General features: G+C 42.9%; 1 protein-coding gene across 1 annotated transcript in view; it reads right to left on the bottom strand.

Annotated features, from left to right (window-relative positions):
- CDK5RAP2 (CDK5 regulatory subunit associated protein 2) overlaps positions 1-17,970 on the bottom strand; it is a 255,327-nt gene that overhangs the window by 115,823 nt on the left and 121,534 nt on the right. The window contains exons 15-18 of the mRNA XM_006865676.1: positions 10,664-10,761; positions 5,396-5,526; positions 3,511-3,620; positions 2,028-2,156 (exon numbers count right to left, since the gene is read on the bottom strand). Coding sequence (XP_006865738.1) covers positions 2,028-2,156; positions 3,511-3,620; positions 5,396-5,526; positions 10,664-10,761 — 468 coding nt within the window. The remainder of the gene's footprint in view (positions 1-2,027; positions 2,157-3,510; positions 3,621-5,395; positions 5,527-10,663; positions 10,762-17,970) is intronic.

Here is a 17,970-nt window from a genome sequence, read left to right as displayed (position 1 = left end):
CACACAAGGACTCCCCATATAGGTGGGGCCAGATTAAAACTAATGCCTGAAGTTCAATGAATCACTGGAGAAAGAGATTTTCCCACCAAGGGAGCTGGAAACAAAAGATTTCCACTATTATGTGTGGCTATGCTACACAATGTCCCTTGGATAACAAAAGCAACATTACTTGAAAGCCTGTTGTTCTTGTGGCTGGTGCTGTTAAGCTTAATAGGATTTCCAAGGAGCCGCTGGTGGGTTTGAACTGCTGACCTTGTGATAGGATTAGGGTTTTCCAAAAGTTAGATAATGTAGTAATCAAATTAAATATTAGGGAAGAAATATCACAAATTTTTAAAATATATTTACTGAGTTTATTCATTCTTTGGGTTACAGGAGTTGTGCCCAGCCCCCATCCTGAAAGTCCCGCTGTTGCTGGGAAAACACTGTGGACAACACTTTTCTAATCCAACTCCTGTGTCAAAGGTAAACTGTACACACTCTTAGGGAGTTTAGACTCCCTTTTGGCCGTCCTGCCCCCATCTCTAACTCCTTCTCCACTCTCCACTCCAAATGAGTGTGGGCACATAATTTTTCCAGTGCTGAGCTTCCCATCCCATTCTGGAGGAAAATGGGAAACTGCACTCCAAAGGACAACGCTATTCATAGGGAACATGAAATTGAAGTGCAATCTGACAAATGACTCAAATCTGAATCGGGTGGTATTAAGATCTTAGAGTGGGAAGAGGAAAAAGTCCAAAGGACATAATGGGACATTTAACAGATTTCTTTCAAAGGGCAAATGAACAAACAAAACTCACCATTTTAGATTTAAATGAAGTGGTGAAGAAAGATCTGCTTATTAAAAATGCCACCTTGGAGAAGCAGAGCAGAACTGTAATGGATTGCAGATATTCTTGGTTTTCAAAATTATCAGGCACCCTGGTGGCTAGGATCAATAATACTCCCTCTCAAACAGAGCAGATGGCCAGAGCTCAGCATAAACACTTCTGAGCTTTTCCTACTATGAAGGTAGGAGGAGATAGCTGAAGGGCTGGCAAATCTTCCCCCAGAAATGATACAAAAATGATTATGAGACCTTCATGTATATGGCGCTCCAGGCTAAATTCAACACAATCCCAAACAAGATGATCCCAGGAAGACTGGAGTACCCAAAGGCCTACTGCACCCCACTGGGCGATCTGAAACAATACACTCATGGAGCAAGATTCTTCCTGGAGATGCTAGAGAGCAGAAAACAGTGTGCTTTCCTCACTGCCACAATTCAAGGTCCTTCTACTATGTAACATGAATCAAGAACAGAAAAAAATCAAAGTTAACACTTCACAGTGATCAGTGCTGACACCCAGAAGGCATCAGGGTGAATAAGGCTTTCATTTTCTTTCTCTAAAGTGGGATAAAGTACTGGGATGCCCAGTGAACCACAAGCTCTTTCGGGGCCATGGTCAGACTTTCATGGCCTTTTCAGACTTTCAAATGCCACCAACAGAAGATTCTCCTAGATAGAAAGCTGGACTTTTGAGGTGATGGGACACCAACTGTTTACTCCCTGTTGTGTCCACTGCACAGCAAAGTGCAGGGAGTCCTAGGCATGCACAGAAAGGAACTACAAGCATTTGTCAAGTACAGAAAAAGATGCCATTAGCTTGAGATGTGCAAAATTCAGGTCATAAAGGCAATACACAAAGTAAATGAATGTGCTTACTAATCTGTTTTTCAATGGTAATCAATCCATTAACGCAGCATCCAGAACACCCAAATTATCTGTGTACTCTCCAAATCCCTCTAAGAGCACACCACCCACCCAGATGTGCCATCTACAACACAGAACCCAGGTGAGGTTGAAAGCATCCATGCAGGTGTGACTTAAAACCTGAGGAAGCCAGTGGACAGAGTTGCTGGCCTAACAGGATCTTCAAAACCCCTTCCACTGCAAAGAGAATTTCAACAAGAGGGCAGATGCAGTCTTGAGAAATGCTTTTGGTTATTTTTTGTAATCAGAAAATATCATGAATGTTTCTTCTTACCTCTGTTTGTTCTACTGATTCAAGTCTTTCACTTCCCTGGAAGCCCATGCAGGAGAGATCAAAAATTGTTTTCTTCAGGTGCTGGTTGTCTGTATACAGTTCCTTCACTAGCTGTATAAGGTCACTGACCTAGGAAAGAAGAGCAGAGGGCTGGCTACCCAGCAGTCACTTTAAGCCCCCCCCCCCAGTTCATCCTCCTCAATGCCGAGTAACCCTCAGCATCACAGTTACGGAGCATTGGGCTGCCTGATTCTAGTCCTCAAGCCACTCTAACCACAGCAGGGAAAGCACTGGTGTTAACATTTAGCATGCCTATATTCTAGTCGCAGGTCCACCCCTTCAAGGTAGAGATCCTGAGCGAGGTGCCATCAGAGCCTCAGTTTCCTCATGTGTAAACAGGGTTACTGTGAGAATTGCATATGAGTCATCGTCACAAGGCACTAGAGTCCTTGGTCACAAGGCACTGTGTTCTTAGTGCTCAATCAGAGGCAGCCAGTGGTATCTATGTCTTGTCCCACTACCCACACACCCAATCTCTCTTTCCCTTATGCATCTCTCTGTCTATGACAAAACAACCCTCGCATTCCATGTAGCAATGACCTGTTGGCGTGTCTGTCTCTTCCACCAGAATTAACATTAAAGATGGAATTAATCCAAAGACAGATATGGACTCTAAGTCACAATGGATGATCCTTTTATGAAAATTACCCAGCTTCCTTCGCATTCACACTTCTTACTTTTATCAGTGGCTCTTAGAACCTTAAAACCCTAGAAACCACTCTAAGCAAAAGATTGTAAAACCTTCCTGGTTAAAAAAAGTGAGAGAGAGAGATTTATTGATCAACCCTGGGGTTTTATACATTCAAAAATCACCTATTAACTCCAACCACATGGGTCATGTTCTTGGAAGTAAGAAATGAATACAATGCAATCACTAATTGAAGATGTTCACAGCCAATTGAGAGGCATAGAAGAATAACCAGGCAATTACAGATCAGTATGAAAAGGACATAGGGAGCCCAGGAGACACAATGGTTAAGCACATAGCTCCTAACCAAAAGGCTGGTGGTTCAAACCTATCAAGCAGTTCCTGGCAATTTGCTCCTGCAGAGCTTACAGCCTAGAAAACTCCATGGAGCAGTTCTGCTATGTCACCTGGGGTCACTGTACGTCTGAATCGACTTGACTCACCCAGCAGCAACATGAGAAGAACAGCAATGCCATTAGGTCAAATCAGAAGTGAGTAATCTGAGGGAAAGATGATCAACTCTCCTGGGGGTCAGGGAGGTTTCCTACAGAAAAGCCAAGATGAGCTCGGTTCGAAAGCTTGAGAAGGAGTGTGTGAGACCAGAGGGAGGGTCCTCCAGGAACATGAAAAGACAACAAGGGAGAGAGAAGAAGAAAGGAGAGGAAAGGGCTATCAGAATCTTATACTTCAGATCAGGAATAACCCACGAAGCACTAAAAGTTAACAGGTCAATACCTTTTTCTTAAGCTCTTCTTGAGAAAAATGTTCCACTTGTAGCCGACTGTGCTCTTCAAGGCAAATACTCAAGTAAGATGTTTGATCACTATAAAATGAAAATGTTTCTTCTGCCAAAAATAAAATAAAATAAAAAACAGGGAGGGGAAGGAGAGTAGAAGAAAATCAGAAACTGATCCTTCCAAGGCCAATCCCAGTGCAATCCATTTAAAGTTAGTTGACTTGGGTGAGGGGAAAGTTAGAGAGGAGAATAAATACACACAGGGAGTTTTACAGCACCACCTCTGAAACAAAAGTAATTTTCCTTCTTTTCTACAGATTGATATCTCAATGTATAGTTTCATCTTGGGCTGTAGGCTTTCACTGTGGCCAATTCTGAGTTACAATTTGCATATCAAGTGTTGTGTCGGGAGACAGTGGCATGAGCAAACAGTGATTTCAGTTTAAATGAGGGAATGACTCTGTTTAGGCAAGAAAACAGGAAAATTAGATGCACCCCTCAAAAGTAGAACTCTAGGGAAATAAAAGTGTACTTTTCACTGGCCCCAGAGTCCACACTGGCAACACCCACACCAAGTGCAAAATTTGCCAACTAGATCAAGGATGAGAGAATGATCTTTCATCACCTACATAAGGGTCTGCTCCCTTTGCAGTTCAGTTCACATTCTAATAAGGAAGGAAAGAAAGCACAGAGGGGGAGGACACTCACTGAGAAAGGCATGTCCACACACATTATCTCATTTAACAAGTATGGGTAAGAACTGATAACATCTGATATGCCAGCAATGCAGAATGCTTGACTGAGTTAGACTTCCAATCTGGGTGACTTACTATGGGGCCCTATGTCAATTCAATCCCCACTCTCTGAGACCCAGTTTCCTCCTCTGTAGGATGGAGTTATACCTACTGTCTAACCAAACAATTGTGAGGGTAATAAATGGAATATTAGATGACTACTCTGGTGCAGCATTATAGGATAAGCATGGAATTCCTAACCACAGGTCAGTGGTTCAAACCCACCAACTGCTCCTTGGGAACCCCACGTGGAACCGACCTAACAGTAAACAACAACCATCACCACCTACCATAGCTATTACTAATATTAATTCTATGTGCCAGGCACCAGGCTAGGGATCTAGAATGGAATAAGGCACCAAAGCAGACTTGAAGGGGTCCGTGTTCTAGCAAAAGAGAACTAAACATTGCTGTGATGAATGCTGCAACACCAGTACCAGAAACCCTCACCTGCAGCCCTCTCTCTATAAACTGACTTGTGGTCATGGCAATGACACAGCTATCTCACTCTTACATGTCTCTGCAGTCCTGGCTCTCTGCAGTGGGTGATGGGGAAGGCACAGGCCAGATGCTTTGGGAATAAGGACTGTTTATCAAAGAAAGAGGATTTGAGGTTATCTAGAGTTAGGAGCATCCAATGATGCAGAAAATTATACAGGCAACAATAAATGCAATTTACTGGGCTTTCAACTATGAGGAGTGCTGGTGGCCCTGGTGGCAAAAAGGTCAGATGTTGGAACCCAGCTGCTGTTCTGCAGGAGAAAGAAGTAGCAGTCTGCCTCTGCAAAGCTTTACAGCCTTGGAACCCCTATAGGACAGCTCTACTCTGTCCTAGAGTGTGGTTATGAGTCAAAATCAACTAGACAGTAGTGGATTTGGTATCATTTTTTCAGTTTCTATAATGAAAGCCAAAGCCAGGTAGATAAAAATAAGGAATACCTACATTAAAACAGTCCACCAGAAATTGGGTCCCGTCATAAACTCTTCTATTGCTTCAACTCCTAATGAAGTTTTAGGACTCTCCGAAAAGTTCAGCCAGGGCACTCCAAGTGGCAAACCCAAAGGGAAATAAATACACAAGAGCATATACCTTCCCGCCTCCGAATTTTATTGATCTGTTCCTCCAAGGTTTTCTGCAAATTCCGGTAGGAAAGCACATCCTGCTCCAGTTGTTTCCGCAGGGCAAAAACGTTGTTTAACTCAGCCTGCAGGTTGTTGATACTTGGTAAAGCAAGACATCAGACAGGTTAAAACAGACCTACTTGTGCTTGAAGATACACAGTCCAGCAACTCTTCCCTTAATTTTTAAGTCATTTGTGTTCATATTTTTTTCTGGTTATAAAACCAAACTTTCTATTTGTTAGAGAATATTTAACATATAAAGAAAGCAACATTCGTCAGGACTCCATACCAATTACCATGCCACAGTCTGCATTCCCATCCTTTTCCCTCTCACTGTTTCACAAGGTTCAAACAGTACTAGACACACAACAGTGAATTTTGCACTCCTCACTTGAATATTTTTCCCTATACATCTAGAAGTGTTTTTGCAAAAATCACCGTTAATGTTTACAAAATATTGAATCTGGTAGCTGACTCATCATTTACTGTAACTCATATAACACATCTTAATGGACATTTAGAGCATTTCCAAGTTTTTGCTAAGATGTAACTTGCTGTTCTTATTAAGTGCCGTCAAGTCAGTTCTGACTCATAGCGACCCTGTATAGGGTTTCCAGGAGTAACTGTTGAGTTCAAACTGCCAACCTTGTGGGTCAAACCACCCTTTAGATCCAGTGCTTATCCTACAGCGCCACATTAGGTGGAAATAGTTCAATTCTCTATAATGGTCTATTTGAAATAAAGCTTTCAGAAGACTTAGGTATAGAAGGGGAGGGAGCTCTCCAGGGCCTGGTGTTATGTTACCTGGAACCCAGACTTCAGAAGACAGAGAAACTGGGAGGCCTTTTGTTGAATTACTCATAAAGGAGGTAGCATTGGGGGTGAGCATGGAGGGCAGAAAAGAAGAGGAAGAAGAACAAGTCAACAATAGGTAGAGATGTGTGTAAAATGATGGGTTGTGGTTGTTGTTGTTATGTGCCGTGGAGTCGGTTCTGACCCATAGCGACCCTGTACAGGGTTTCCAAGGGTGTAAATCTTTACGGGAGCAGAAAGCCTCATCTTTCTCCTGTGGAACAGCTGGTAGTTTCCAACTGCTGACCCCGAGGTTAGCAGCCCGATTCGTAGGCATTCATAAATGCACGCCATGAGTGGATTTCTACTTTGGGAGATGGGTACTTAAAAGGATGTTGAGTTTCACACCTGGGTCATTATGATACAGTCCTGAGCTGTACAGTCTGCAGGGAACCAGAAGCCCAGAATCCAGAGGCCAGGAAAACGAACACCTCTCAGAATTTACATTTTCTTTCCAAAAAAAGTTAATTAGTGATTACCAGGGAGCAGGGAGTGGAGGGTATAGAAAGTATTGGTCCTCAGGCACTGAGTTTCTGTCTGGGCTGATAACAGAATAACATTGTAAACGTAATTAACGTCACTGACTTGTTCATTTGTTGTTGTTGTTGTTGTTGTTATGTGCCATGGAGTTGGTTCCGACTCATAGTGACCCTGCACAGGGTTTCCGAGGCTATTAATCTTTACGGGCGCAGAACGCCTCATCTTTCTCCTGCGGAGCAGCTGGTAGTTTCGAACTGCTGACCTTGCGGTTCGCAGCCCGATTCACAACCACTACGCTACCAGAGCTCCTTGTTCACTTAGGATGGTTAAAATGGCAAACATTTTGTTCATTTTATTTTACCATAATCAAAAATTTTTTAAAGGGAAGGGCCACAGCCTCAAAACAGTTAGGAACCGTTGCTGTAAAACATGTATGCCACAGACAGAAACCTCACTTCTCCTTCAGACATTTCTTTCAGCTCCATCCACCCAACTGCACACATAAATCAACATATATTGGAAGGAAAATAAACCATTATGTCTAATCTTCTGTGCTCGCTGCTCTGAGGACGGTTCATTGTGAAGCAGTCTTCATGCAAGGAGAAGGGCCCCACTAGCAACTTGTACCTAGTTCCATTTCAAGACAATCATAATGATCAATTTGTTAGGCTGATGGGAAGCCTTACAGTGGTGTCACATACAGCACTCGCTTGGATGCGGTCGTGCTGCAGAGACATTTAACCAGGGAAAAAAAGAGATTGTTTTAGCAAAGCTCACTGCTTCCCTCCCTCTTCCATTCTCTGACAGGGTGAAAAGTACACAGCTGCTGCTCCTGTGCCTGTCAGTTAGGTTTCCCCAACACTGAGATCTTTTCAAGGTGTGAGGTGCTAGGGGAACAAAGGCACTTCAATCACACGGAAAGGAAAGCCCCGCACAGTCTTCTTTCTGGGGATGAGGCGGGTGGGGGCAGAAATGAGGAGGTGGAACAAGCTCAACCTGGCAGTCAGGGTCAAATAAACTGCCTGAGTCCTGAGTTCCTCATCTGTATAATAGGGGGCAACAATGCCTTTCCTTCAGAACTCTTCTGTGGATTAAATGAGAAATTACACGGAAAAGGGCTTAGCATGGTGTCTAACACATATGTGACATTCAAAAAGCAGTATTGCCTTGCTTTTCCATATCCCCAATAACTTCCATATGAAAGGTGATATTTAAGGGCCAAATGTTCTGGTTCTCAGGTGTTCCTTCAGTGATTCTCACCTAGAAATAATTCTGCAGCTCCTGGGGACATTTGGCAATGTCTGGGGGCATTTTTGGTTGTCATAAATGAAGAGGTGAGGAGCGTGTGCTACTGGCATGGGGTGGCTAGAGGCCAGTAATGCTGCTAAACATCCTCCAGTGTGCAGGACAATGATCAAAAAATCATTCAGCCTAAAATGCCAACAGTGCTGAGGTTTAGAAACCCTGAGTTGCAGGGAAGTGCACATTGTACTGGTCCTCAAGACAAATGATATTTTAGTACAGATCTAGGCTTGGGAGACAGACAATTCGGAGCTCTTATAATTCCTATCTGTAAAACCTTTGGGTAATACACTTAACATCTCAAAGAGGATAGATTTCCACTTGTATAATATGGGAATGGAACTACTGACTTCTAAGTGCTATGTGACCAACAGTAAAGGAAAAAGGATGGAACACACAACCGCCCACCATCCCCTTCCAATTTTAATTACAGGTATGGCAACTACTTTTACTGCTAGTTTCCAGGGAGTGAACAAAGCTGGAGTTAAACAATGGGCTCCACACCTGCCTTAACCCACAATCCTGTGCTCTGCTCTGAAGGTTCTGCCAAAGTCTAAAGATTCCAAAATCCCCAACGTGCTGAGTTTAAGCATATTGGGGTATTGCTGGGTATGCAAATTTTTCATTTCATATTGTTGCTGTTTCTAACAACTGTTACTGAGTGTTTACTATGTGCCAGGCTGTGTTAGGACTTTACATGTATCATCTCCAACTTCAAAACAACTCTGTAGGGTAGGGAGAAAGACAAGTACACTTTACAGGCACATAAACTGAGACTCCAGGTGATAAATAACTTAGCCAAGAGTTAAGAGCTGGTGAGAGGCAGAGCCGGAATTTGGACCCAGATCTGTCTCATTCTATATATACAAGGGAGCATCAAAAAGATCATGGAAAAACTCTATTATCTTTCATTCCATTTTTTCATGAACTTTTTGAAGCCCACTCATATTGTGACTTTGAAGACAAACAAGAAAGTTTTTAAAAAAGCATCTTTGCTCGTCACACCTCTGACCTGCCTCGGTCTCATGCCACATTTCGATTTATTAAGAGAGAACCTGTGAAACTCAGAGCCAGGAATGACGTCAAGGGGTCTGGAGAGCAACCATATCCACCCAGAGGGTCTTCTCAGTGTCCTCAATCAAATATGCCTTCCACCCCAAAAAGCTGCATAATTAAAACTCAATTTATCCATCCCCTCAGAGTTTCCCAATATTACTGAGCCCCTCCTCCAAGAGAAACTGACTAGCAGCTGAAGCTTCTTGAAAAAAACCTCACATCAGAGTCTTATCGACTCTGAGAACTTCATCAGGATGTTTTCATTTTCTCTAAATTCATTTCAGATCTTAAAATTTGAAAATTAGCTCATAATTTAGAAGATTCGTGTTGGGAGGGCCTTCATCCACTGAGCATTTCCCGAGTGTCTACTCTCTACTAGGCTCTGTGACAGGCCTTAGGATATGGAGACAAGTAAGAGCTGATCCCTACCCTCGGGGAGCGCCTGATCTAGAAGAGGAGGCCGATTAGTAAAGAGACTTCTTCGGTAAACGGCGTAATTGTCCAAGCACTTGGCTTGGGCCTCCTGACAAGGGTATCACTCAAGTTGAACTCTGAAGGACTAGTGGGAGACAAAGTAGGGAGTGTTCAGGAAGGGGAGGAGGCAGCGGCAAGAGAGTACATAGCCCAAAAACAATGAATAATTAAACAGAGGTAGTGAGAAAGACAGAGGGAAGGAAAAGCAAAAGATGAGCTGTAAAACTTTGTATTATGGTAAGTTTTAGGCAGATATAAATGAACACAAACTAGTGTAATGAGCCCCTCCCATTTACTCATGCCCCAGCCCCCACGTCCTGAGCGTTAGAGCCAGTTTTGATACCCCATCCATCCCCTCCACTTGGTACAATCTTGATACAAATCCTAGACATTGTATCCTTTCAACTGGAGCTCCCCTAGTAAGTAGAAAGATGATTTCTTAAAGTAAGCAATTCCTGAGCCTGACCCTCCACTCATTCACAGGTGGGCAAACAAAGAAGCTTGCCTGTGGACACAGAGCTAGAGTATAGGAAAGCCAACACTGGATCAAGTCAACTTAACCTCGTTGGCACCAAATCATGTATCAGCAACTTGTAAAGACTTGTGTTCCTTCAAAATACAAACTAAGAAAGGCAGAAACAAGTTTGGATGCTGAGGCTGTCACTCACCTCCTGTGTGACCGTGGACAAGTCACAAAACCTCTCTTAGCTTTGATGGCCTTATGTAAAATAGGAATAACAGCTTTACTGACCTCCGGGAACTGCTGTGAGAATGATGGATAATGACACACAGGAAAGCACTTCTAAATCTATCAATAAAGCACTACAGAAATCTAACTACCTACTGTGCTATTTGTAGCCTAAGTTTTATGCCAAAAATCAGATAATTCTTGATAAAACGAAGGTCTAGCTGATTTTTTAAGTAAGGCAATCAACATCCAAACACTTTATAAGTTTCCTAAGCAAACTGGAAGGGCTTTGCTGCCTCAGGAAACTACCAGCATTTCTCAGGAAATGAGTGTGTACACATGTCTGTGCACAAATGTGCTCACTGTGCAAGCAGAAACACCTACCTGTTTGTGTCCTGTACAGAGTTTACCAGACGGGAATAGATGGCCTGCTCTTTCTTTAAGACCTGAATCAGCTCTTCATAGCTTGATTGTTGCTTTTCCTGTGAATGACAGTGGGTATCTGACATTAAGGGAAGAATTTTTTTTTTTAAGTCCATCCTTACAATATTTAGTTTGTGTAAATAGTTCTGGTTTTGAGAGCTAAACTGAGGTGAGTCCCTGCATGTGCCAGGCTCTGGATCAGACCACAGTTGGAGAGCACCACCTTCAGGAGACATAGGGAATGACTGACCGTCTCTTACCCAAGAGTGAAAACAACACAGCTTTTCACAGTAACCAGCTATTACTAAAGAAGCATCAGTCTTCCGATTTGTCCATCATAAAGCTACCACCCTCAGAGCTATTGTTCAGTTTTCACAACACCACAGGCAATGCCTTTACACACTCACTCTTACTCCAAACCACTTATACACAAACTGAAACTTGATTGAGTACTAGGGACTGAATGCAGTCCTGGTGTGGCACTGTAGGTTAAGCACCAGATGGCAAGGGCAGCTAAAAAATCACCAGTTGTTCCTCGGAAACCCTATACAGAGTTGCTATGGGTTGGAATGGACTCGACAGCACTTAACAACAACAACAACAACAGGGACTTTGAAGAAGTTGAGTTAGTAGCACTGGGGAGGCACCCAGAACAGAGATCTGAGTTGGACCTATGCCATTTACTAGCTGTCTGATCTTGGTGAGGAACAGAGAAAAGTGAAATCTGTGTAAGGTCTCAGGGGTCTCTGGAGAAATAACTGATTCCAGGAATGAGGCAAAGAAAATAAGAATAACACAAGATGTATCTGTAACACTTTGTTGTGCCAGAAAAATCAGAAAATGCTGAAATAACAATGGAGTCGGTGGTTCAAGTTCACCAGCCGCTCCTCAGAAACCTTAGGCAGGGTTGCTATGGGTCGGAACCAACTCGACAGCACGTAACCACCACCACAATTGCCAAAAGGACACTGAAGCCAGCTTGAGGAGACTCCTACTAGTCAAGTCTGAGACAAATAAATGCTGACAGTTGTAAGGTGGTCTAGTGGCCGCATATTCTCCTCACAAAGGGGAGGAGAATCATTAGTGGTAGCAGTCCAAGGCTGACTCCTATGAAGCACGTATCAGACATCTCTTCTCACCAACCTTTTTACCAGTTCGACACCAGCTCTCCCTCCCATGGCACTCTCTATTTCTCGGCTGGTTTCAAGAACTCATTGCAATGACCACACAGAAGTCAAATAATATTCACAACTATAAGGTTTACTAGGGAAGCAACAGGTACAATTCAGGACCAGGAAGACCTCGGGACATAGTTCTTTGGTCAGGTCAGTCTCTCAGTCATGCCCCAGGTCTTTGGCTTCTTGGCCCTTGGGGAGTCATGGGTCAGCAGGCCACTGTCCTGCTTGAGCAAGCGTTCCAATGTTGGTTGCACCAGTATAAGTGTCCAGAGGTCCCCACTCCATCAGTAAGCCTGGGCCTGAGGACACTTATCTCTCTAGCTTCATGAGTTGGGAAGCCAAGTTCCATCATGGGCCCAGACGCACCACTCTGCCAACAAGCCTTCTGCAGCACAGTGCCCAACTTTCTGGCTCTGTGTGTCACAGAGACCACAGAACCTTCTGCTGGCCTACTGGTTCTGTTGCTGCCATTTCTCTGTCCCCTTTGCTTGCTGCAGCTTGCTGTTCAATGTCTTAGACCATCTTTGGTGGTACAGCTAGCTTGCCTCCTGGGTCTAAGAGGTTCTCAGTGCAGGGGCCTCAGGGCCAAAGAATGTACCTTGCACCTTTCTCCTCTTCTGGGTGGTAGGGAGGTCTGCCTCTGGAATGTCTCATTTTAAGCCTAACAGCATGGCAAAACAGGGCTAATTGCATTGTTAGGGTCTACATACTTTATTGGCATGGCCTCACCCAGGCACTATCAGAAAGCTGTCAATGTACACGCATCTTATTGCTTAGTCCTACACAATCATTTGGAGTCCTGGTGTAGGATAACCACTAAACTACTAACCACAAGGTCAGTGGTTCAAATCCATCAGCTGTTCCTCAGAAAACCTATGCAGACAGGATTGCTAACAGTAAGGACTGACTCAGTGACACTTAACAACAAGACCCTAATCATTTGGTAGAAGTAACAAGACCATGCCTAAGAAAGGTCATATAAAATTGATCATTATATCACAATAGTAATAGATTATAACCCACAGAATAAAACAGAAAGCCATGTATCTATACTGATATGAATAAATAATTGAATGAATAAAAGGAAAAGAGGAAGCTTTTGCTTACAGTAGAATGCCAACAAAGGCACAAGGAATGATGGGATTATAAAAGCCACCATTTGCCAACCATCACATTAATAAATAATTTGGCCAAGAAACATCAATGAATGCTAAAACTGCTGGATGAAACTCTGAAAAGAATTGGGATCTTCATGTAGATTCAAAATATTTTCCCAGAAAATATTTACTAATTGTTGTTGTTAGGTGCTATCAAGTCGGTACCGACTCACAGAGACCCTATGCACACCAGAAAAAAACACTGCCCGTGCCTGGGCCAACCTCACAATTGTTGCCATGCTTGAGCCCACTGATGCTACCATTTTGCCAATCCATCTCACTGGGGGTCTTCCTCTTTTTCTCAGACCCTCCACCTTACCAAACATGATATCCTTCTCCAGCGACTGGTCCCTCCTGACAATATGTCCTAAGCCCAGAGAGGAGGCCTCTCCACATAAGGAAGACTTACCATTTACCACACATCTACTGTTTGTCAGAATCTACATAAACAGTATGTGAGGAGAGCCATTGGAGTGACCACCCAGCTCACCACTATTTGCCTGCCTCATCCAAGAACTACCTCTGAAACCTTAGGATGAGTCCCAGCGAGAGCACTTTCCTTTGTGAGCTAGCCCCTGAGCCCAGGCGAAACCACTAAGATTCTCTACCAGGAATTCAGAGACTAGACAGAGAGGCCAGAAGTCGGGAGTCACATCAACAATAGTGCCCTAGCATCCACGGCTTCTATTTGTGAGGCCATGGAGCTGCCACGGTGTTTGTCTTCCTCAAGATACAGTTGCTCAACACTTCCCTGGCATGTGTGAGCACGTTCCTAGTAAATAGTCCCTTTTTATTGTTGTTTGACTCAAGCTCCCCAACATTTCTATAGTTTGCAACCCAAAGAAACCTCAAGTAATACTCAGTATTTCTAATCCTCTCAGCTAATTCTGGGCAACAAGCATGTAATTCTCCATTTTAGAGAATAGAAAGGTGACTTTCAAATGGCCTGCCCAAGGTCACAGAAATGGCACTTGGGCACTAAAGCCAAGACATTTTCTACTTAGTGTCCTTAAAGACTACACAGTGTCCTTAAAAACTTGAAGGAAGCACATGCAATCTGCAGAGGCAGCAGATAGGTAAAGAAAAACTTACAGGGCTCTTCTTGGTATCACTGCAATTCAGAGGCCTGGTAGATAGATTGCATCTATTTTGGAGCTATGTCACAGCTCAGCAACAAAGACATTTATTTTAATACTCAGGAAACTGCAGCAGCAATGTCTTAACCATGTCAACAACCAAGCAATAAATCTCTGGCTGTAGCAAGTTAAATATGGTCAGTGTGTTTAACTCTCTATGCTCCAATTTCCTGGTAGTTTGGCATTAATTCTCAGGCTCACACAATGATCAGTGGGAAAGCTGAGTGCCCAGTCTTTGGAGACATCATCAGAGCCTCATGTTCTTTGTCATAAGTCCTAAATCATCACAAACCGGACAAGAGCATGGCAGAAGAAATCCAGGTTTTCTACTTAGAACTATAACCTAAAAAGTAACTCTTTCTGAGGGGAGACAAAAGCTGTAAGGCTATAACAGTGGATATTTCTTAAATTGCTATCTAGAAACGTATAGAAACGTATACAATCTTCAAGTGATTATTTATCATTCTTTATCCAAAATTTACAACTAGCCTTACAAAACAAAATTAAAGTTTTTACTAATATACTTGGGTATTTTGTACACTAATTTACAAATCACCAGGATCTGACTATTAATCAAAACACCAATAAAATACTTACTACTTGTGGTTATATGAACTACAAACATCACCCCATGCAAAAACCTAAAACTGATATACCACAAATAATAAACCTTGTGAAATTAAATTTTAAAATAATCTGTTCAATAAATTTAAAAACACATTTTGCTCAATATTTAGATACATGTTATATGACTAAAAGGTGATTTAAAATAGAAAAGTTTAACGAAATGTGATTCAAATTAGTGGAAACGTCTATTTTAAAAAATGCTGACAGGTTACTATCTTGTTTCAAAATAGACTGTAACTATTACAGGTTAATGTGCATCTTAACAGCCCAACTAAATCAAATAACTATATGTAAGTTAATATCACAGTATGTTTGTAATGTGAGAGTTACTAGACTTGCCCAAGGTAACCCAAGTGAAGTGAAAAAGCCAGGAGAGAAACCTAGGCCCCGCGCAAAGCCTCGTTCCTGACCCAGCTCAAAGGCTCTTTCACAAATTCATGCTGTCACTCTTTCAAGAGAAACAGCAAAGTACAAATTCCCAAAAAGTGCGAGATCAGAAAGAACTCCCATTGGTCAGTCAACTATGCCCTCAAGACGCTGCTACCCTGTCCTGCACCATCAATGGCATCAGTTGTGGATAGGACTAATGTGATCATGAGGTTTTCACTGGTGACTTTCAGAAGCAGATCACCAGACCTTTCTTTCTAGTTCACTTTACTCTAGAAGCTCCACTGAAACCTACACAGCACCATAACATACTGCTTACTAAAACAGTGAAATATTCCTATACCAGGTGGAAAATAACCCTCTGGTCCATCCATTCTCACCTCCCTGCTGGCCTGGGCCCTTCTACCTAGGCCCCTTGAGACCTCCCCATAATCCAGTAATGAGAGACTTGGTATCTGGAACAAGAGCAGGCTCCAGGACCCCACTCCAGCCCTGTTGCCCTAGTCTATTGGGATGGTTGATGTCTGTGCTGTACCGGTTGTTAATTATTTTGAGAACCACCATTCACAAAACCACAAGTCATGACCAGAGCCATTCATCAGAGAACTAATTTGCGTAAGAGTTCTCTGTCTTCTAAATGTATGAACTTAATTAATGTCAGCTAGATTTAAAAGGTTATATCATCTGCATATCACAGGTTGTTAATGAGCCTTCCTCCAATCCTGATGCCACGTTTTTCTTCATATAACCCAGCTTCTCAAATTAGATGTCAGCTTGAGGACTAAGGTGCACCTGACCCAAGCCATGGTATTTTCAATAACCTCATATACATGCGAAAGCTGGACAGTGAATAAGGAAGACCATAGAAGAATTGATGCATTTGAGTTATGGTGTTGGAGGAGAATATTGAATGTGCCATGGGCTGCCAAAAGAACCAATAGAAAAAAAAAAAAAAAGAACCAATAGATCTGTTCTGGAAGAAGTGCAGCCAGAGTGCTCCCTGGAGGCTAAGATGGCCAAACGTCATCTCTCATACTTCGGACATATTGTCAGGAGGGACCAGTCACTGGAGAAGGATATCATGTTTAGCAAGGTGGAGGGACAGAGAAAAAGAGGAAGACCCCCAACGAGATGGACTGGCCAAGTGGCAGCATCGATGGACTCAAGCGTGCAACAGTAGTGAGGTTGCCCCAGGATAGGGCAGTGTTTCATTCTGCTGTGCATAATGTCACTATGAGTCGGTACCAACTCGACGGCACCTAACAACAAGAACAACAAGGTTTAAAAGGAAAAAAAAAAAAAAAAAGACCTAAAGTTAAATTCTTTTCTTGTCCCATATATGGCGGCCAATTTGCATTAAAGGTAAGGGGCAGGGGTGATGGGCAGAGTGTCAGAGTAATCTCTACGTATCTCTCACAAATCAATATAACCAATCATTCACTCAACAAACATTTACTGAGCCAGATACTGGGCTGGACAATGGGATTCCAAGATGAATGTCTGTTACCTACCCATGAGGTGTCTACCCATGGTGTGCAGGGGCTCGAGTGAGAGAAACCAGAAAGGGAAGTCCTATAGTGTCAATAAAAAGGCAGTGAGTACTACAAGGGCAGGGCATGAAAAGTGCTGTGACCTGGAAAGAGGAGATGGCAGTATTAAGCAAGGTCAAGAAAGGCTCCACAAAGGTGACACAAGAGTGGCATTTATAGGGATGGTCCAAAGTTACCAGGTAAACCAGGAAGGAAAAGATATTTCAGACACATGCAATGCGTGCAAAGACACAGAGATGTAGAGACTCTGGTGATTTAAGGAATCTGCAAGAAGTTAGCTATTGTTAAAGATGATGGAGGAATGAAAATGGGGTCAGAAAGATAATTTGGGGTCAGAGGAAGGGTGTAGCAAACAGAAAAATGTTCCAAACATTTCGGAGCATATCGTTTTCAAAAGTCCTGGTGGAAACAGAAGATACGTCCTGAAAAAAAGACCAGCAGGAAAGAAAAAAAAATGGTAGTCTGTTTGGCTATGACAAGAACAAACAATATGTTTGCCAGGGAGCCAGCAAGGCAAGTACTCAAGTCTCTTCAGGACAAACCCCCCTCCAAGACTGAAACTCAAAGGAAAACACACGAGCAGGCATGTAAGCTCAATGGCGGCCATGTTGGTCAACATGTGAGTGAAAGTAGAGGATAAAGTCAGTGATGAAGATATGGACTGAGTTTGACCACGTTCCATAGACTCCTTGAGAAGAGAGAGAGAAGAGAAAGGGCTGGTTGGATCAAAATTTGAGGAGACTTAGGGACTCCTAAGCCCATGGACACTGACCTAGCCACAGAGGGCTATAACTGAGAGTGACGCATCCAGTTGATATGAAGTGGGGGGAGATGCACAAAAATGCTCAAATTTGTAGATAGCACCCATTTGACTTAGCTTCAATGACTTGATGACCAGAGCTCAACTAAAGGAGGATAATTTGATGAACCTGACCTTTGTTTATGGATGTAGTTGCTCAAAATAACAAATGAGAGGGAAGGAGTCTTCACATCAAGGATCAAGCATATCCCCTTGGTATACAGGGTTGATAGGGATAGGCAACTTAGACATTGGCTACCTAAAAAGGAGAGGGGTGTGTTAAAGGTATGAAGCGATTGGCTTACAAGTTTCCAAGAAGGGAGTTTAGTTTTAGAGTGTGCAGGAGAAGGTAGAACCCCACTGAATAGTTTTCATCTTGTCTAGATGGGTCTGGTGAAAGGAGATGGGGATAGGATTCTTTTGATTCAATAGTG

This window comes from Chrysochloris asiatica, unplaced genomic scaffold, assembly GCF_000296735.1.
Source record: "Chrysochloris asiatica unplaced genomic scaffold, ChrAsi1.0 scaffold00081, whole genome shotgun sequence".
NCBI lineage: Eukaryota > Metazoa > Chordata > Mammalia > Afrosoricida > Chrysochloridae > Chrysochloris > Chrysochloris asiatica.
The sequence above is the reverse complement of the archived record's forward strand: the minus strand, read 5'-3'. Positions and strand labels throughout refer to the sequence as shown.